Source organism: Littorina saxatilis, linkage group LG13, assembly GCF_037325665.1.
Source record: "Littorina saxatilis isolate snail1 linkage group LG13, US_GU_Lsax_2.0, whole genome shotgun sequence".
NCBI classification, from domain to species: Eukaryota; Metazoa; Mollusca; class Gastropoda; order Littorinimorpha; family Littorinidae; genus Littorina; species Littorina saxatilis.
Window position 1 is genome coordinate 31,715,438 of NC_090257.1, and position 14,392 is coordinate 31,729,829.

The 14,392-nt window shown below is 44.9% G+C and overlaps 1 protein-coding gene across 1 annotated transcript; it reads left to right on the plus strand.

Annotated features, from left to right (window-relative positions):
- The first annotated feature begins 214 nt into the window (after nucleotides 1-214).
- LOC138945864 (uncharacterized) lies at nucleotides 215-8,972 on the plus strand. Its single transcript, XM_070317382.1, has 3 exons — nucleotides 215-2,255; nucleotides 4,258-4,471; nucleotides 5,042-8,972. The coding sequence occupies exons 1-3, from the start codon at nucleotides 1,951-1,953 to the stop codon at nucleotides 6,659-6,661; spliced, it is 2,139 nt and encodes a 712-aa protein (XP_070173483.1). The 5' UTR covers nucleotides 215-1,950; the 3' UTR covers nucleotides 6,662-8,972.
- The last annotated feature ends 5,420 nt before the right edge of the window (nucleotides 8,973-14,392 follow it).

Consider the following 14,392-nt stretch of genomic DNA (forward strand, 5'->3'; position numbering starts at 1 on the left):
AAAAACAGAAGAAAAAAAACATGCACATCTCTCTCTCTCTCTCTCTCTCTCTCTCTCTCTCTCTCTCTCTCTCTCTCTCTCTCTCTCTCTCTCTCTCTCTCTCTCTCTTTCTCTCATATGATTTGAATTAACACGATTTTTGTTTGCCTTCAGGTTTGTCAGAGAGAAGAGAAGTGGAGAAAAACGCACAGAGGAGACATCTCAAAACTGAAGAAAGAAAACAACGATCCCCAACAGCAAAGAATCAAGAACAGCTTGCATTTTCAAAACCAAAATGAAAGGAAACTGTCCATATCACAGGAACTACGCTGGAAGTCTTCCATGATACTTATGCTCTGTATCTGAAGCACAAGTCTGCAAATCCACAGTGTCTGTGTTGCTGCTTCAATGCCAAACCTCGTCAGGGTACACGAGGCCGTACCCGACTGTCTGTTCGTGTTTTTTTGTTGTGAACTAAAAATGGGTTTGTGGCTGGAGTTTTGCCCGCAGATCAATACTGAAGACTTGGGCTGGTGTCTGTGTAAAAAAGACAATGACTGAAGAAAAGCTGTTTGTGATGAAAAATTACTGCCGGTTTAAGAACACGTGATATGGGCTATAAAGTCATTGTACTATGCCGTGCGTGATACTGTACAATATATATATAGTCTGAGAGATCACTGTACATCACATGTACTGTGTTGTGAGTTAGCAGACTGTGACAATTTATGCTTGGCTTCGAAATGTTGAGAATCAACCAACCGCAATGCTTTCTACTCAAGGATTCTTTTTCAGTTTTGACCCGTGTACGGCATGATGGATATTTGTCTCGAAGACTGAAGAAGGGGATCTTCGACACACCTTAGTCGTATGTGTCAAGTGGTTTCAATAATACTGAGAAAACAGACGACATATGAAAGATTGCAAAACTGTTTAGACATTTCTTTGTACAAATGAAAAACAAATTCTATCTAGCAAAAGCAGCAACGGATTGTTTATATAACAGATATCATCCTTACTTAAAACTAAATTGAATTACTTTTTTTTAAACTGTTACGAAGCTCACATGAAACGTAATTTGAAGGTACAACGAAAGGTATTGCGCGAGGGGTTGACTTGACCAAAACAGCGCCGCATGCCTTGCTCCTGCGTGTTTTACTCGACTGAAATAGATTTTTTGAAAGCTGGCAAACTGGAAGCAAGGGACTCTTGTTTGACCAAAGCAAGGTTCACCTGGAGTCTTGGTTGTATGAGAAGCCTTTTCACCTCCCTGGGAAAACCTGCACCGTTTACTCTCGGCACACCAATGCTCGAACAAACTTTGTGGACAACGAAAGCCGAAAAGAAACATTGGGTGTATGTGAGTGTCTGTTGGGATATCGTCGAGTTTGGATACAGACAAGCATCAAAGAACGTGTGAAAGCTGTACCCGAGGTAATAACGCATATTCTGAAGAAGAAAAATAGAAAGAAATATCTAAAAAATAAAATTTAAAAAAAGACAAACAGGCTCAAATGTGGACAGGAGATTGTTTTTTCTGGAAATAGAAACGATGAGAAATAGAAACAACAACTGGAACGACATAAGGTGTCACATATAGATTATCAAGCTTGCAGAAATCGCGACGGTACAGAATAAATAAGCATACGAACACAGAGGCAAGCAAAGTGTCTAAAATGATATTAAATCAATAAATCAACAAAGACTCTATTTGCAAGAACAAAAACAACCAAACAAACTAACAAATGCTTTTTTTCTAAATCAGATATTTATCGTCCTCGTCGTAAATAACAAGGAACACTAGACTGACAAGAAGCCAACGAAACCAGGACGACCAAGTAAAATCAGACTGATAATAAGCCAAGGAAACCAGGACGTACAAGTAGGATTAGACTGACAAGAATTCAAAGTATCCAGCACTACCAAGTAAAACCAGACTGACAATTAAGAAGCCAAGTAAACCAGGACAAAATGCTCAAGTCCAGATCTCGGTCGCCATGCCGACTGCTGTCGCGGTGTCTCCGTCGTGGCAACCTGGGCTCCATCCTGCTCGCCTTCTCTGTGCTCTTCGCGCTGTCGTGGCTGCTGCATGCCGCACACCTGCTGCACGTCACACGCTTCGTGATGCACCTGCAGCATCCGGCACAGCCCGACATGGACGAGTTCAACCTTGACCGCGGCATAGAGCGTGCTGAGAGCGAGAGGATTCTGTCCGGACAGAGATGTGTGCATCCTGTGCTCAACCCGGACGACCCCAGCATCATGCAGTATTACTCGTAAGTTTGTGGATTTGATTTGATTCAATGCATTGGGGGGGGGGGGGGGGGAGTCGATGTGAATGGAACGAGGATCTGTTCTTCATCTAGGTGTGCTTTTTAGAGCGTGACGATTCTGTCCGGACGAAGGGGGGGAAGGGGGGGGAAGGGGGGGGGGGGGGGGAGTCTATGTGAATGGAACGAGGATCTGTTCTTCATCTAGGTGTGCTTTTTAGAGCGTGACGATTCTGTCCGGACGAAGGGGGGGGGAGGGGGGGGAGTCTATGTGAATGGAACGAGGATCTGTTCTTCATCTTGGTGTGCTTTTTAGAGCGTGACGATTCTGTCCGGACGAAGGGGGGGGGGGGGGGGGGGGGGGGGGGGAGTCTATGTGAATGGAACGAGGATCTGTTCTTCATCTAGGTGTGCTTTTTAGAGCGTGACGATTCTGTCTGGACGAAGGGGGGGGGGGGGGGGGGGGGGGAAGTCGATGTGAATGGAACGAGGATCTGTTCTTCATCTAGGTGTGCTTTTTAGAGCGTGACGATTATGTCCGGACGAAGGGGGGGGGGGAGGGAAGGGGGGAGTCTATGTGAATGGAACGAGGATCTGTTCTTCATCTAGGTGTGCTTTATAGAGCGTGACGATTCTGTCCGGACGAAGATGTGTGCATCCTGTGTTCAACCCTTACGATCCCAGCATCATGCAGTATTACTGGATGCAATTGGGATGTTGGGAGACAATGCTGGAGAGAGAAAAATATTTGCGCTCGCCGCATACAGTACCCACAAATAACATCGCATAGTTCATTGTCACCAGAAATATGGTATTCAACAATACCGACAGATTCGGGAAAGGATTGGAGATGCACGTGTTAAAGAGGCTATACATGATTGATTCAGAGGTGGTTTTGTCGGCATGTAAGACTTAGTGTTCTCGTAATTTACCTCCTGATCGCCCCAAACCTTCTTTCCCCTTACCCTCACTCACCCCTCCCCCCTCCCCCTTTCTCGCCCACCTTATGACCGCTAACTTCATGCGGTACAACGCAATCGATGGCCTTGTGTCGATGACAAGAGACGGCAAACTCGGAGCGGCTGTACTGGTAGCGTTCGTAATTAAGGATACGACCTACAGATCGATTGCACAGACAAGGAAGGGGACAATGTTCGGGTAAAGGTTCTTTGGCTGATCCGTGCTCCAGAAATAACCATGCATTGTGAATTAGGAGCGTAGTTCCAGGTTGGTGTCTTGCACGAAGAAGAGTGAAGTGTTAGATCAAGTCTTCAAGGGCATATGCTTTTGTTTTCAAACAAAAGGTATGACCGCGGGTGCACTTTTCATGTTTGATATTATCGGTCTTTTACCAGTAACAAGAAGAAATTACAATGACTGGCAAGTACCAGTTGCGGGTTGAATACTAAAAAGTACCATACACAGTTGAACCTGTCCTTGAGACCACTTATCAAAAGCGATCACCTGCCCACAACGATCACTCTCACGGATCCTGGGCGAGTTTTTCTACCATATAATTATACTAGTACCCTTTCCAAACCGACCTTTGTGTGTATAGCGCTATTTGACAGGCTCAACTGTACCAGTAAAATACCGGAAGCTTGTTAGCTGGCGAACCTGTCTATAACGACCTTCCATGGGACCGACCAGCAATGGGCGTTATAGACAGGTGGTCGCCATGGAAATGGTGGATTAAATATACAGAACAATAACACTTGTAGGGGATCCGTTAGTGTGGTCGTTCTGGGCAGGTCGTCGTTGTGCATAGGTGGTCGCCGGGACAGGTTCGACTGTATCTCCCATTGCCTATTAGCACGGTGTGTGTCATCTTGCAATAAGGCGTCTCCCGTGGACTGCAGCGCCAACAATGTCTATAACGACTATTTTGGTTCTTTGGGTGGTCGTTATTCACAGGTTCAACAGTACCACTAAAATACCGAAAGCTTGTTTGCTATGGAAAATACATACACTTACATTTCATACTAGCACGACGTATGTCATCTTGCAGCAAGGAGTCTCCTGTGGACTGCAGCGCCAACATGGAGGACTGGGTCTACGTCACCAACGGCACGTTCCGCATCTCGCGTCACGCCAGGCGGCTGTACGGCAAGATCACGTGCGAGTACGCCCCCCTCGTGCGCCGCGACGACTTCTCCGCCAGGCACGCCCCCCACGTCAAGCCCATGCTGGACGGCACGCCACTGCAGGCCGACTTCTTCAAGGTAGTAGCTTGGCCATTCTATTCTTATTAGGTTTTTGTAGGTGCCCGTGATGAGACTGGTTTTTCACTTCTTTTCGATGTTTTTTGTTTTTTGTAGATCTGCCAGTCGCTTGTTTGTTCAAGGCTTCTTATTCACTTTGATGCCAGGGGACTTGTTCAACATGGCTTTCACTTACTTTTCTTGTCCACATTTAGAGCATCTTTTTCCTAAAGTAATGTTTTATCAGGTCATAAGCGTTGTGTCTGGATTTGTGTTCTGATATGTGACCCTCCACCACGAAATGAGTCGCATGTCACCTCGCGCGGTTCTCCGCTAGGCATAATATAAGTCCGGGGGGTGTCTAGTAACAGTGTGAGGGTCACCATAGTCACAGGCATATAACTCGAAAAGTGTTCATTCTTTTTTAAAACGGTTTTCACCACTGGATAGAGAATAAAAACCTCTTTAAGAAAATGTAAAAATATGAAAATCATGAAAAGGTGACATGCGACTCATTCCGTGGTGGAGGGTCACATATTACTGCTGCTCATATATTTGAAGCGCTCACTTCTGCTTGTTTTTATTTTCAAGGTGGCGTGCGTCTCGGCTAGCGGCAAGAAGTACATGAACATACACTCCGGGGTGGCTTGGAACCCTGCAGTTCACGAGCGCCTGCGGAGATACTACGAAGGTCTGGCTGAGGGTACTCTGGGGATGACGCCTTCAGAGCGGACGGGTCCTTCACAAGCAGCAGAGCCGTTAGGTGAGGGTGATGGTGATGGCGTCTCTCATCCATCATCGCCCTCCGCGCCTCAAGGACTCAACCTCAGCGTCTTCATGTTCGGCTTTGACTCGCTCTCCAGAATGGCGTGGACACGCCTGCTGCCCAAGACACGGCGCTATTTCCTCGGCGAGCTTGGGGGCGTGGAGATGGGGGGCTACAACATCGTGGGGGACGGCACCCCCGCCGCCCTCCTGCCCATCCTGACAGGGAAGCTGGAAGAGGAGCTTCCCGAGGCCAGGCGAGGTTTCCAGGGAGCCACCCCCGTGGACAACCACCCGTGGGTGTGGCGCGACTTCGCCAGGCGTGGCTACGTTACGGCGCACGCGGAGGACATGCCGCACGTGGGCACGTTCCAGCTGAGGATGCTGGGGTTCAAAGAGCAGCCCACGGACCACCACATGCGGACCTTCTACCTGGCTGCGGACAGGATGTACAGCCATAACCCCCCTCTCTGCCTCGGCTCTACGCCCCGACACGTCAATTTCATGCACTGGTTCAGGGACCTGTTCGACATGTATCGGCCCTACCCCAAGTTCTTCTTCGGCTTTCACTCCGAGATGAGCCACGACTACAACAACAAGGTGCAGGCGCTGGACGACGACCTCGTTGCCTTCCTCACAGACCTGGAGCAGCGCGGACACCTCAACTCCACCCTGCTCGTCCTCATGGCAGACCACGGCGCGCGCTACGACTACATCCGGGCCACTGCTCAGGGCAAGCTAGAAGAGCGCATGCCTTACTTCTCCTTCCGCTTCCCGCCGTGGTTCCGCGAAAAGCACCCCGACATCGTGCGAAACATGGAGATCAATTCGAAGCGGCTGACGACGCCTTTTGATGTGCACGAAACCTTCATGGAGGTGTTGAACTACACAGGGTCCGGCATGGCTGACCTCAGCAAGAGGGGGGTCAGCCTGTTCAAGGAGATCCCCAAGGAACGCACGTGCAGCCAAGCCCACGTGACGCCTCACTGGTGCGCGTGCTTGGAGTGGCAGCGAGTGAACCAGACCGAGCCGCTCGTGCTGCAGGCCGTACAGACAGCGATAGACACCATCAACGGCTACACGCTCACCCAGCGAACACAGTGTACAGCTCTGTCGTTGCTGGAAGTGACTCGAAGTGCACGCTATGTGCCCAACTCTCACGACCGTTCGAGGGAGGAGGTGGTGTTAAAATACAAGCATTCCAACCGTCCGGACAGCCCGGGCGAAACCCCTGCTCCCCCGCCCACCGTAGAACTTTACCAAGTGTCTTTCAAAACGAGTCCGGGTCAAGGTCACTTTGAGGTCACCTGCTCTCGTGACCTGGCATCCGGGATTTTTAGCGTGGCTGGGAGCGACATTAGCCGGATCAACAAGTACGGTTCTCAGGCTAGCTGTATACAAGAGTCGTTTCCTCACTTACGTCCCTACTGTTACTGTAAGGCGTGATTGAATGCATGTGTGATATTGTGTAATAGTGGGTCTTGTACGTTCCTACTGTTACTGTAAGGCGTGATTGAATGCATGTGTGATATTGTGTAATAGTGGGTCTTGTACGTCCCTACTGTTACTGTAAGGCGTGATTGAATGCATGTGTGATATTGTGTAATAGTGGGTCTTGTACGTTCCTACTGTTACTGTAAGGCGTGATTGAATGCATGTGTGATATTGTGTAATAGTGGGTCTTGTACGTTCCTACTGTTACTGTAAGGCGTGATTGAATGCATGTGTGATATTGTGTAATAGTGGGTCTTGTACGTCCCTACTGTTAATGTAAGGCGTGATTGGATGCATGTGTGATATTGTGTAATAGTGGGTCTTGTACGTTCCTATCGTTACTGTAAGGCGTGATTGGATGCATGTTTCCAGTTATGTAATGCAGTGTCTTGTAAGTCTCTACAGTTAAAGTGTTATTGGGTGTATGTTTTGATGTTAAAGGCACAGTAAGCCTCCCGTAAACCATCACAGAGCTCCCCGAGCGTCTAAATACAGTACAAGCATACTTCCATTTGAACGCTCACCGAACGGGAACATCCTGGCTGCTTTCTGTCGAGCGTGAGACATTTTCCAAGAATTTATTTTCGTAGACTTGTTCCGTTAACAACAACGGCGCCTCGTTTTTGCGCTAGACCTCACTTTTAAAATCTAAATAATAAATTGACAGCTTGTTACACAAACATTCTTTAATCATAAAAGAATTCGTTTTTCATCAAGACAAGATCAGAACAATTCGAAGTTGTGAAAGTTTAAAAAAAGAAAAGCCCGGAAGCAGGGTCACGCAAGGGTCGTAGCAGACGACGGTTTATCAGTGCAAATCGCCGTTCCTCTCAACAGTCAAAAGCCATCGCTAGAGTTCTTGTGAACCACAGCCGTTGTTTCGTGCATAAAAAACGTGCTATTGTAGATAAGCTCACGTCGAGTCGCATTCAAATGACTAACTGACGACTGCATTGTGAAAAGGGAAAACTGGATCACACGGGTTCACGATGGCTCAGGGGTAAGATAAACCACGCAAAAATAAATTCTTTGAAAATTGTTCTCTCTTTACGGAGGGCACCTAGGATGTTCTCAATTGGTGAGTGTTTAAATGAAAGGGTGTTTGTACTGTGTGTAAAAGCCTGACCGTATCTGTGATGGTTTACGGGAGGCTTACTGTGCCTTTAATGAACGTGTGACTTTTTAGTCTCTACTGTTACTTTAAGGCGTGACCTGGGTGCATCAAAAGTGAACACACTTTGAACACAATTTTGTCACAATTGAGTCGTGAACACTTTGTGACACTGTACATAGTTCTGCTGGCAAACGTAGCACACATACTGTTCAGTAGTGTTGTGAACACTATACGTGTTTATTATGCGTGCCTCGGCCGCCAGTACAACTATGTAAGCTTACTATGTCACAAAGTGTTCAACACTTGTTACAGGAATGTGTTCGAAATGTGTTCATTTCTGATTGGATGTTATGTAATGTTGTGGCTTTTACGTCCCTGCTGTTACCGTAGATTGTCATTGGGTGCGTGACTGATATTGTTTAATGTTATTTTTGTTAGGATGTACAATAACATTAGGTGAAGTAATTGTCAGATTATATCTTCAGCATGCAGGTGCTTACGAAATACCCTTATCTTTTAAGCAGACTCAAACATTAACTTTCAGGATTAAAAGCTATACAATTTATAGTGTGATACATATTTCTAAGATCGTACACGCAAATGTTTACGCCTTTACGGGACGTGAATTCCAAGCAATTTCTTAGCCCTTTGAAAATTTAAGGGTTTGGCTTCTTATCGTTTAAATGATGTCCATTATGTGTGATATAAAACGGGTTTAAGATGATAACACCTTTGCGACAGAGGTACATACATACTACTTAATAGACACTATGTTTTACCAGGTATTATTATCATTCGTTCAGTTATTGTATACTGTATGTGATACAGTGTTTATTGACTAATCAACAACGGCTGTGAGATATTTCCCGAGTACTTGCACTATTCACGAATGGGGACTCATCAGAATTCAGTATTTTGTTCTGAAGTAATATTGGGCACTGTGTGATTGGTTTTCTGGTCTGAGAGTATTGTAATAATGATGTTATGCAGGATGATTCTCAGATAACATCACTTGCAATGAAATAGCGAGACTGTGTGTGTGTGTGTGTGTGTGTGTGTGTGTGTGTGTGTGTGTGTGTGTGTGTGTGTGTGCGTGCGTGTATGTGTGAGTTTGTGTGTGAGTGTCTGTTTCTCTCTCTGTGTGTGTGTGTGTGTGTGTGTGTGTGTGCGTGCGTGTGTGTGTGTGTGTGTGTGTGTGTGTGTGCGTGTGTGTGTGTGTAAGTGCGTGCGTGTGTGTGTGTGTCCGTGTGTGTGTATGTGTGTGTGTGTGTGCGTGTGTGTGTGTGTAAGTGCGTGCGTGTGTGTGTGTGTCCGGACAGCGTATTATTGTGGTACGTAGTTGTCAGCGAACTGTATCCAGTGCCTACACGTGACGTCGTCTTCGTTTCTGTGATTCTCCAGGGATGATTGAGAACTAAAGTGAGAATCGGCGACCTTTTACATTCCTTCTTGTGTAAATGGCCATGTAAGTAGACGATATCTTAAAGGCACTGTACCTCCCGTGTGGACGAGTCAGCTCACCATCTCACATTATGGCCACCCGTTTACATGGAAGAAGGCCATCCTTTGCATACCAAAAAGCAAGTCTTTGTTGCTTCTTTTTGTTCTACACGTGTTTAATTCCTTTTGGTACATGTATAACCTGGCAATAACATCAGACATACAAGACTAGGCTATATGCATCTTCAACAAAAAACAAAAATAACAACGGGAAAGCACAATTAAACGTACAATCGCATAGCCCATATTCAATACATTTCTAAATTATGTGAACATACTCTTCGTCGTTACCCCCCGCGGGTTAGGGGGAAGAATTTACCCGATGCTCCCCAGCATGTCGTAAGAGGCGACTAACGGATTCTGTTTCTCCTTTTACCCTTGTCAAGTGTTTCTTATATAGAATATAGTCAATGTTTGTAAAGATTTTAGTCAAGCAGTATGTAAGAAATGTTAAGTCCTTTGTACTGGAAACTTGCATTCTCCCAGTAAGGTCATATATTGTACTACGTTGCAAGCCCCTGGAGCATTTTTTTGATTAGTGCTTTTGTGAACAAGAAACAATTAACAAGTGGCTCTATCCCATCTTCCCCCCTTTCCCCCTTTCCCCGTCGCGATATAACCTTCGTGGTTGAAAACGACGTTAAACACCAAATAAAGAAAGAAAGAAATACTCTTCGTCTCCTTTCTTATCTTTCTATTTGATTAAAAGCAACAATCTTGATTAACAGTGCTGACGGGCGCTGTGGCGGGGTGGTAAGACGTCGGCCTCTTAATCGGAAGTTCGAGGGTTCGATTTCCTGCCGCGGCCGCCTGGTGGGTTAAGTGTGGAGATTTGTCCGATCTCCCAGGTCAACGTATGTGCAACGTATGTACACGCAAGCACAAGACCAAGTGCGCACGGAAAAGATCCTGTAATCCATGTCAGAGTTCGGTGGGTTATTGAAACACTAAAATACCCAGCATGCTTCCTCCGAAAGCCGCGTATGGCTGCCTAAATGGCGGGGTATAAACGGTTATGTATACACGTAAAATTCCACTGGTGTAAAAACACGAGTGTACGTGGGAGTTTCAGCCCACGAACGCAGAAGAAGTCTGAGCTGAATAGGTTTTGCTTGTTGGATTCATTTCTTAAAATCCATTAGTGTCAATATGCAAACTTCATCCACCGGAAGCAGCCAGGATGTTGAATTCTGGGATGTCTCCAAGTGGAGGGATGGTCTTATCCCATGTTGAAGACTTGCCAGATCTGAGATAATGAGCAGGGCTGTTCTCACTGGAAGGTCTGTGCATTTAATGTTCAATACAATTTGGACAGACACGTAAAAAACCCTATTTTCTGGTATGTGTTTGTTTGTTTGTTTGTTTGTTTGTTTGCTTAACGCCCAGCCGACCACGAAGGGTCATATCAGGGCGGTGCAGCTTTGACATATAACGTGCGCCACACACAAGACAGAAGTCGCAGCACAGGCTTCATGTCTCACCCAGTCACATTATTCTGACACCGGACCAACCAGTCCTAGCACTAACCCCATAATGCCAGACGCCAGGCGGAGCAGCCACTAGATTGCCAATTTTAAAGTCTTAGATATGACCCGGCCGGGGTTCGAACCCACGACCTCCCGATCACGGGGCGGACGCCTTACCACTAGGCCAACCGTGCCGGTTTCTGGTATGCTTTAGTCATCCGTTGAAGAGAGGCGAGTTTGTTAAAACGGAATTGGTAAATAAACCGCTGTTATTGTCACCCGTTGAAGAGAGGCGAGTTTGTTAAAACGGAATTGGTAAATAAACCGCTGTTATTGTCACCCGTTGAAGAGAGGCGAGTTTGTTAAAACGGAATTGGTAAATAAACCGCTGTTATTGTCACCCGTTGAAGAGAGGCGAGTTTGTTCAAATGGAATTGGTAAATAAACCGCTGTTATTGTCACCCATTGAAGAGAGGCGAGTTTGTTCAAATGGAATTAGTAAATAAACCGCTGTTATTGTCACCCATTGAAGAGGGGCGAGTTTGTTCAAATGGAATTGGTAAATAAACCGCTGTTATTGTCACCCATTGAAGAGAGGCGAATTTGTTAAAATGGAATTGGTAAATAAACCGCTGTTATTGTCACCCATTGAAGAGAGGCGAGTTTGTTAAAATGGAATTGGTAAATAAACCTTGTAATTGAATGATGCATGTTTCTTTTGTTGTGAACGTGGATAATTATGTTGGTTGGTTATCCCTTAAATTATTTGTGTTACACACGGTATTGCTTATGGTTGAAATGAAATAAAGCAAACAAATGACAGAACGTCCTTGACATGCATTAAATGTGGAGTCACCGTAACGTTCTTCATTGCATGTGTCCATTTCTTTGTTTGTTTGTCAGTCGGACTCGAACCTCGTCTGTGTAAACTTATCTGAACTCTTTAGCAAACACACACACACACACACACACACACACACACACACACACACACACACACACACACACACACACACACACACACACACACACACACACACACACACACACACACAGATTATGACCCTCGCAGAGTAAACCAAATCATTTTCTCCAAACCACTACAAAAATCCTCAGTACCGGGACGATATAGATTAATCATCTGTCAACGGCGTCCCATAAATGACATTATTTATCATGCCACTGGCAAAGATCCCCCGACACCTTGTTTTCATGAAGCACGGATTAATTCACAGATACCGATGACAGAGCGCTAGCTGCCTCCAGACGGATGAGAACTTTACACCAGACAGCAGAATGCCAAGAGTGTCAGGAGGATCCTAGAGACTGATATTAATTGGGTGAAGTCTACTTCGCGAAGTCTACTTCTTTAAGTTCGCTGAACGATGTTTTGGCACTGAATTTACCTCGTGCAATCTATTACGTCAAAGCAAAGAAACGTCACTCTGAAAGTGTGGCGTGACGTGTTAGTTCTAAACATTCATCGTGGGTAATTAGCGAGCGCATTTTTTTTTCTATAATGACGATTGTCTCGGTGACTTTGGCATCATAAGCAGTGGAAAAACAGGTCCCTGCCAGACTTGCTTGACATGACCTCATTTACATGATATACACACGTGTGATTTGAACGATTAATATCTCACGAGTGTCTCTCTCACGTATGTAGGATAAACACACACACACACTCACACACACACTTACACACACACTCTCACACACACACATACACACACACACACACACACACATACAAACACACACACACACACACACACACACACACACACACAGATCAGGAATGTCTACTATCTTAGTCAAACAGTCGCCATGCAGCCACCTTAACATGAGACAAAGCAGATCTGAATGTGTATTGATTATCATTTTAGAACGTGTACATAAGCAGTCTGCTTGTTAACGTTCTTAATATTGTTATTGTTTGTTGTTGTATCAAAGAAAATGAATAAAGCACGCTTAAAACAGACAAAGCAGATAGCAACCACACAGTTATCTGGAGAAGCAGACAAAGCAGCTAGCGACCACACAGTTATCTGGAGAAGCAGACAAAGCAGCTAGCAACCACACAGTTATCTGGAGAAGCAGACAAAGCAGCTAGCAACCACACAGTTATCTGGAGAAGCAGACAAAGTAGCTAGCAACCACACAGTTATCTGGAGAAGCAGACAAAGCAGCTAGCAACCACACAGTTATCTGGAGAAGCAGACAAAGCAGATAGCAACCACACAGTTATCTGGAGAAGCAGACAAAGCAGATAGCAACCACACAGTTATCTGGAGAAGCAGACAAAGCAGCTAGCAACCACACAGTTATCTGGAGAAGCAGACAAAGCAGCTAGCAACCACACAGTTATCTGGAGAAGCAGACAAAGCAGCTAGCAACCACACATTTATCTAGAGAAGCAGACACAATTCACATAAGTGTTCAAGAAAAACAAGAGGAAAAGACTTCAATAGTTTTTGGAATGAAAAGCCCAGTCTAAGGTAACAGCCCGTTCATCCCGAATGAAATGAAATGTTGACCTCCTGGGACACCGATTTCTCCTTTTTCATTATAGTGTCAGTTTTGTGGTTTACAGACGCACAGGATTCAATCTCAGAAGACACACGGGTTCACGATGGCTCAGGGGTAAGATAAACCACGCAAAAATAAAATCGTTGAAAATTGCTCGCTCGTTACGGAGGGCACCTAGGATGTTCTCAAGCGGTGAGTGTTTAAATGAAAGGGTGTTTGTACTGTGTGTAAAAGCCTGACAGTATCTGTGATGGTTTCCGGGAGGCTTACTGTGCCTTTAAAAAAGGTTTGAAATACAGTCCAAAAATCAAAAAGCCATAACAGCTCCAGGAGCCGACATGGTTATTAGTGATTTTTTAAGGTCGATGGGGAGTTTCGTTTGTCACAGTAAAAATGTAGAAGGTACTGAAAAGATGATAATTATCTTTTCACACTTGTTGATTCAAATTTTGTTTGAAAGGCTGATATCCTTTAAACAGTTAAGGCGATGTGTGGCACTAAAATTAAAATTGGAGAATACATGGAATAACCTGGTTTTGGTTTTGGTTTTGGTAGTTATTGAAGTGACTTATAGCAATGAATGAAACATGTGTAAATAGTGATGGACACAGATCGCCGTTGCTATGGAAACCGCCGCCGTATTGGATTTCAAGGAAACGATTTTACAGTGACATCTTACATCAGAAATGCAAGATATTTGGCACAAAGATACACATGACTTTTATCTACAATCATATAGAACGATATTTTTACAAAATATTACAGTTGAGTTTATATTAGCTTTTGTAATAAGGATTAATGATTTTCTAACCGCATATTCATTAATCCTTATTTCAAAAATTGATTTAAATTCAACTGTAGTCTGTTCCCAAACAATCGTTCTATATGATTGTAGATAAAAGTCATGTGTATCTTTGTGCCAAACTGATATTAAGCATTTCTGATGTATGATGTTGCTGGAAAACCGTGTCCTAAAAATCCAATATGGCGCTGTTTAAGCCAGTTTCCGTAGCAACGACAGTCCATGTCCTGTAGTATTCACATATTTTTCATTTCTTTTCATGTCACTTCAAC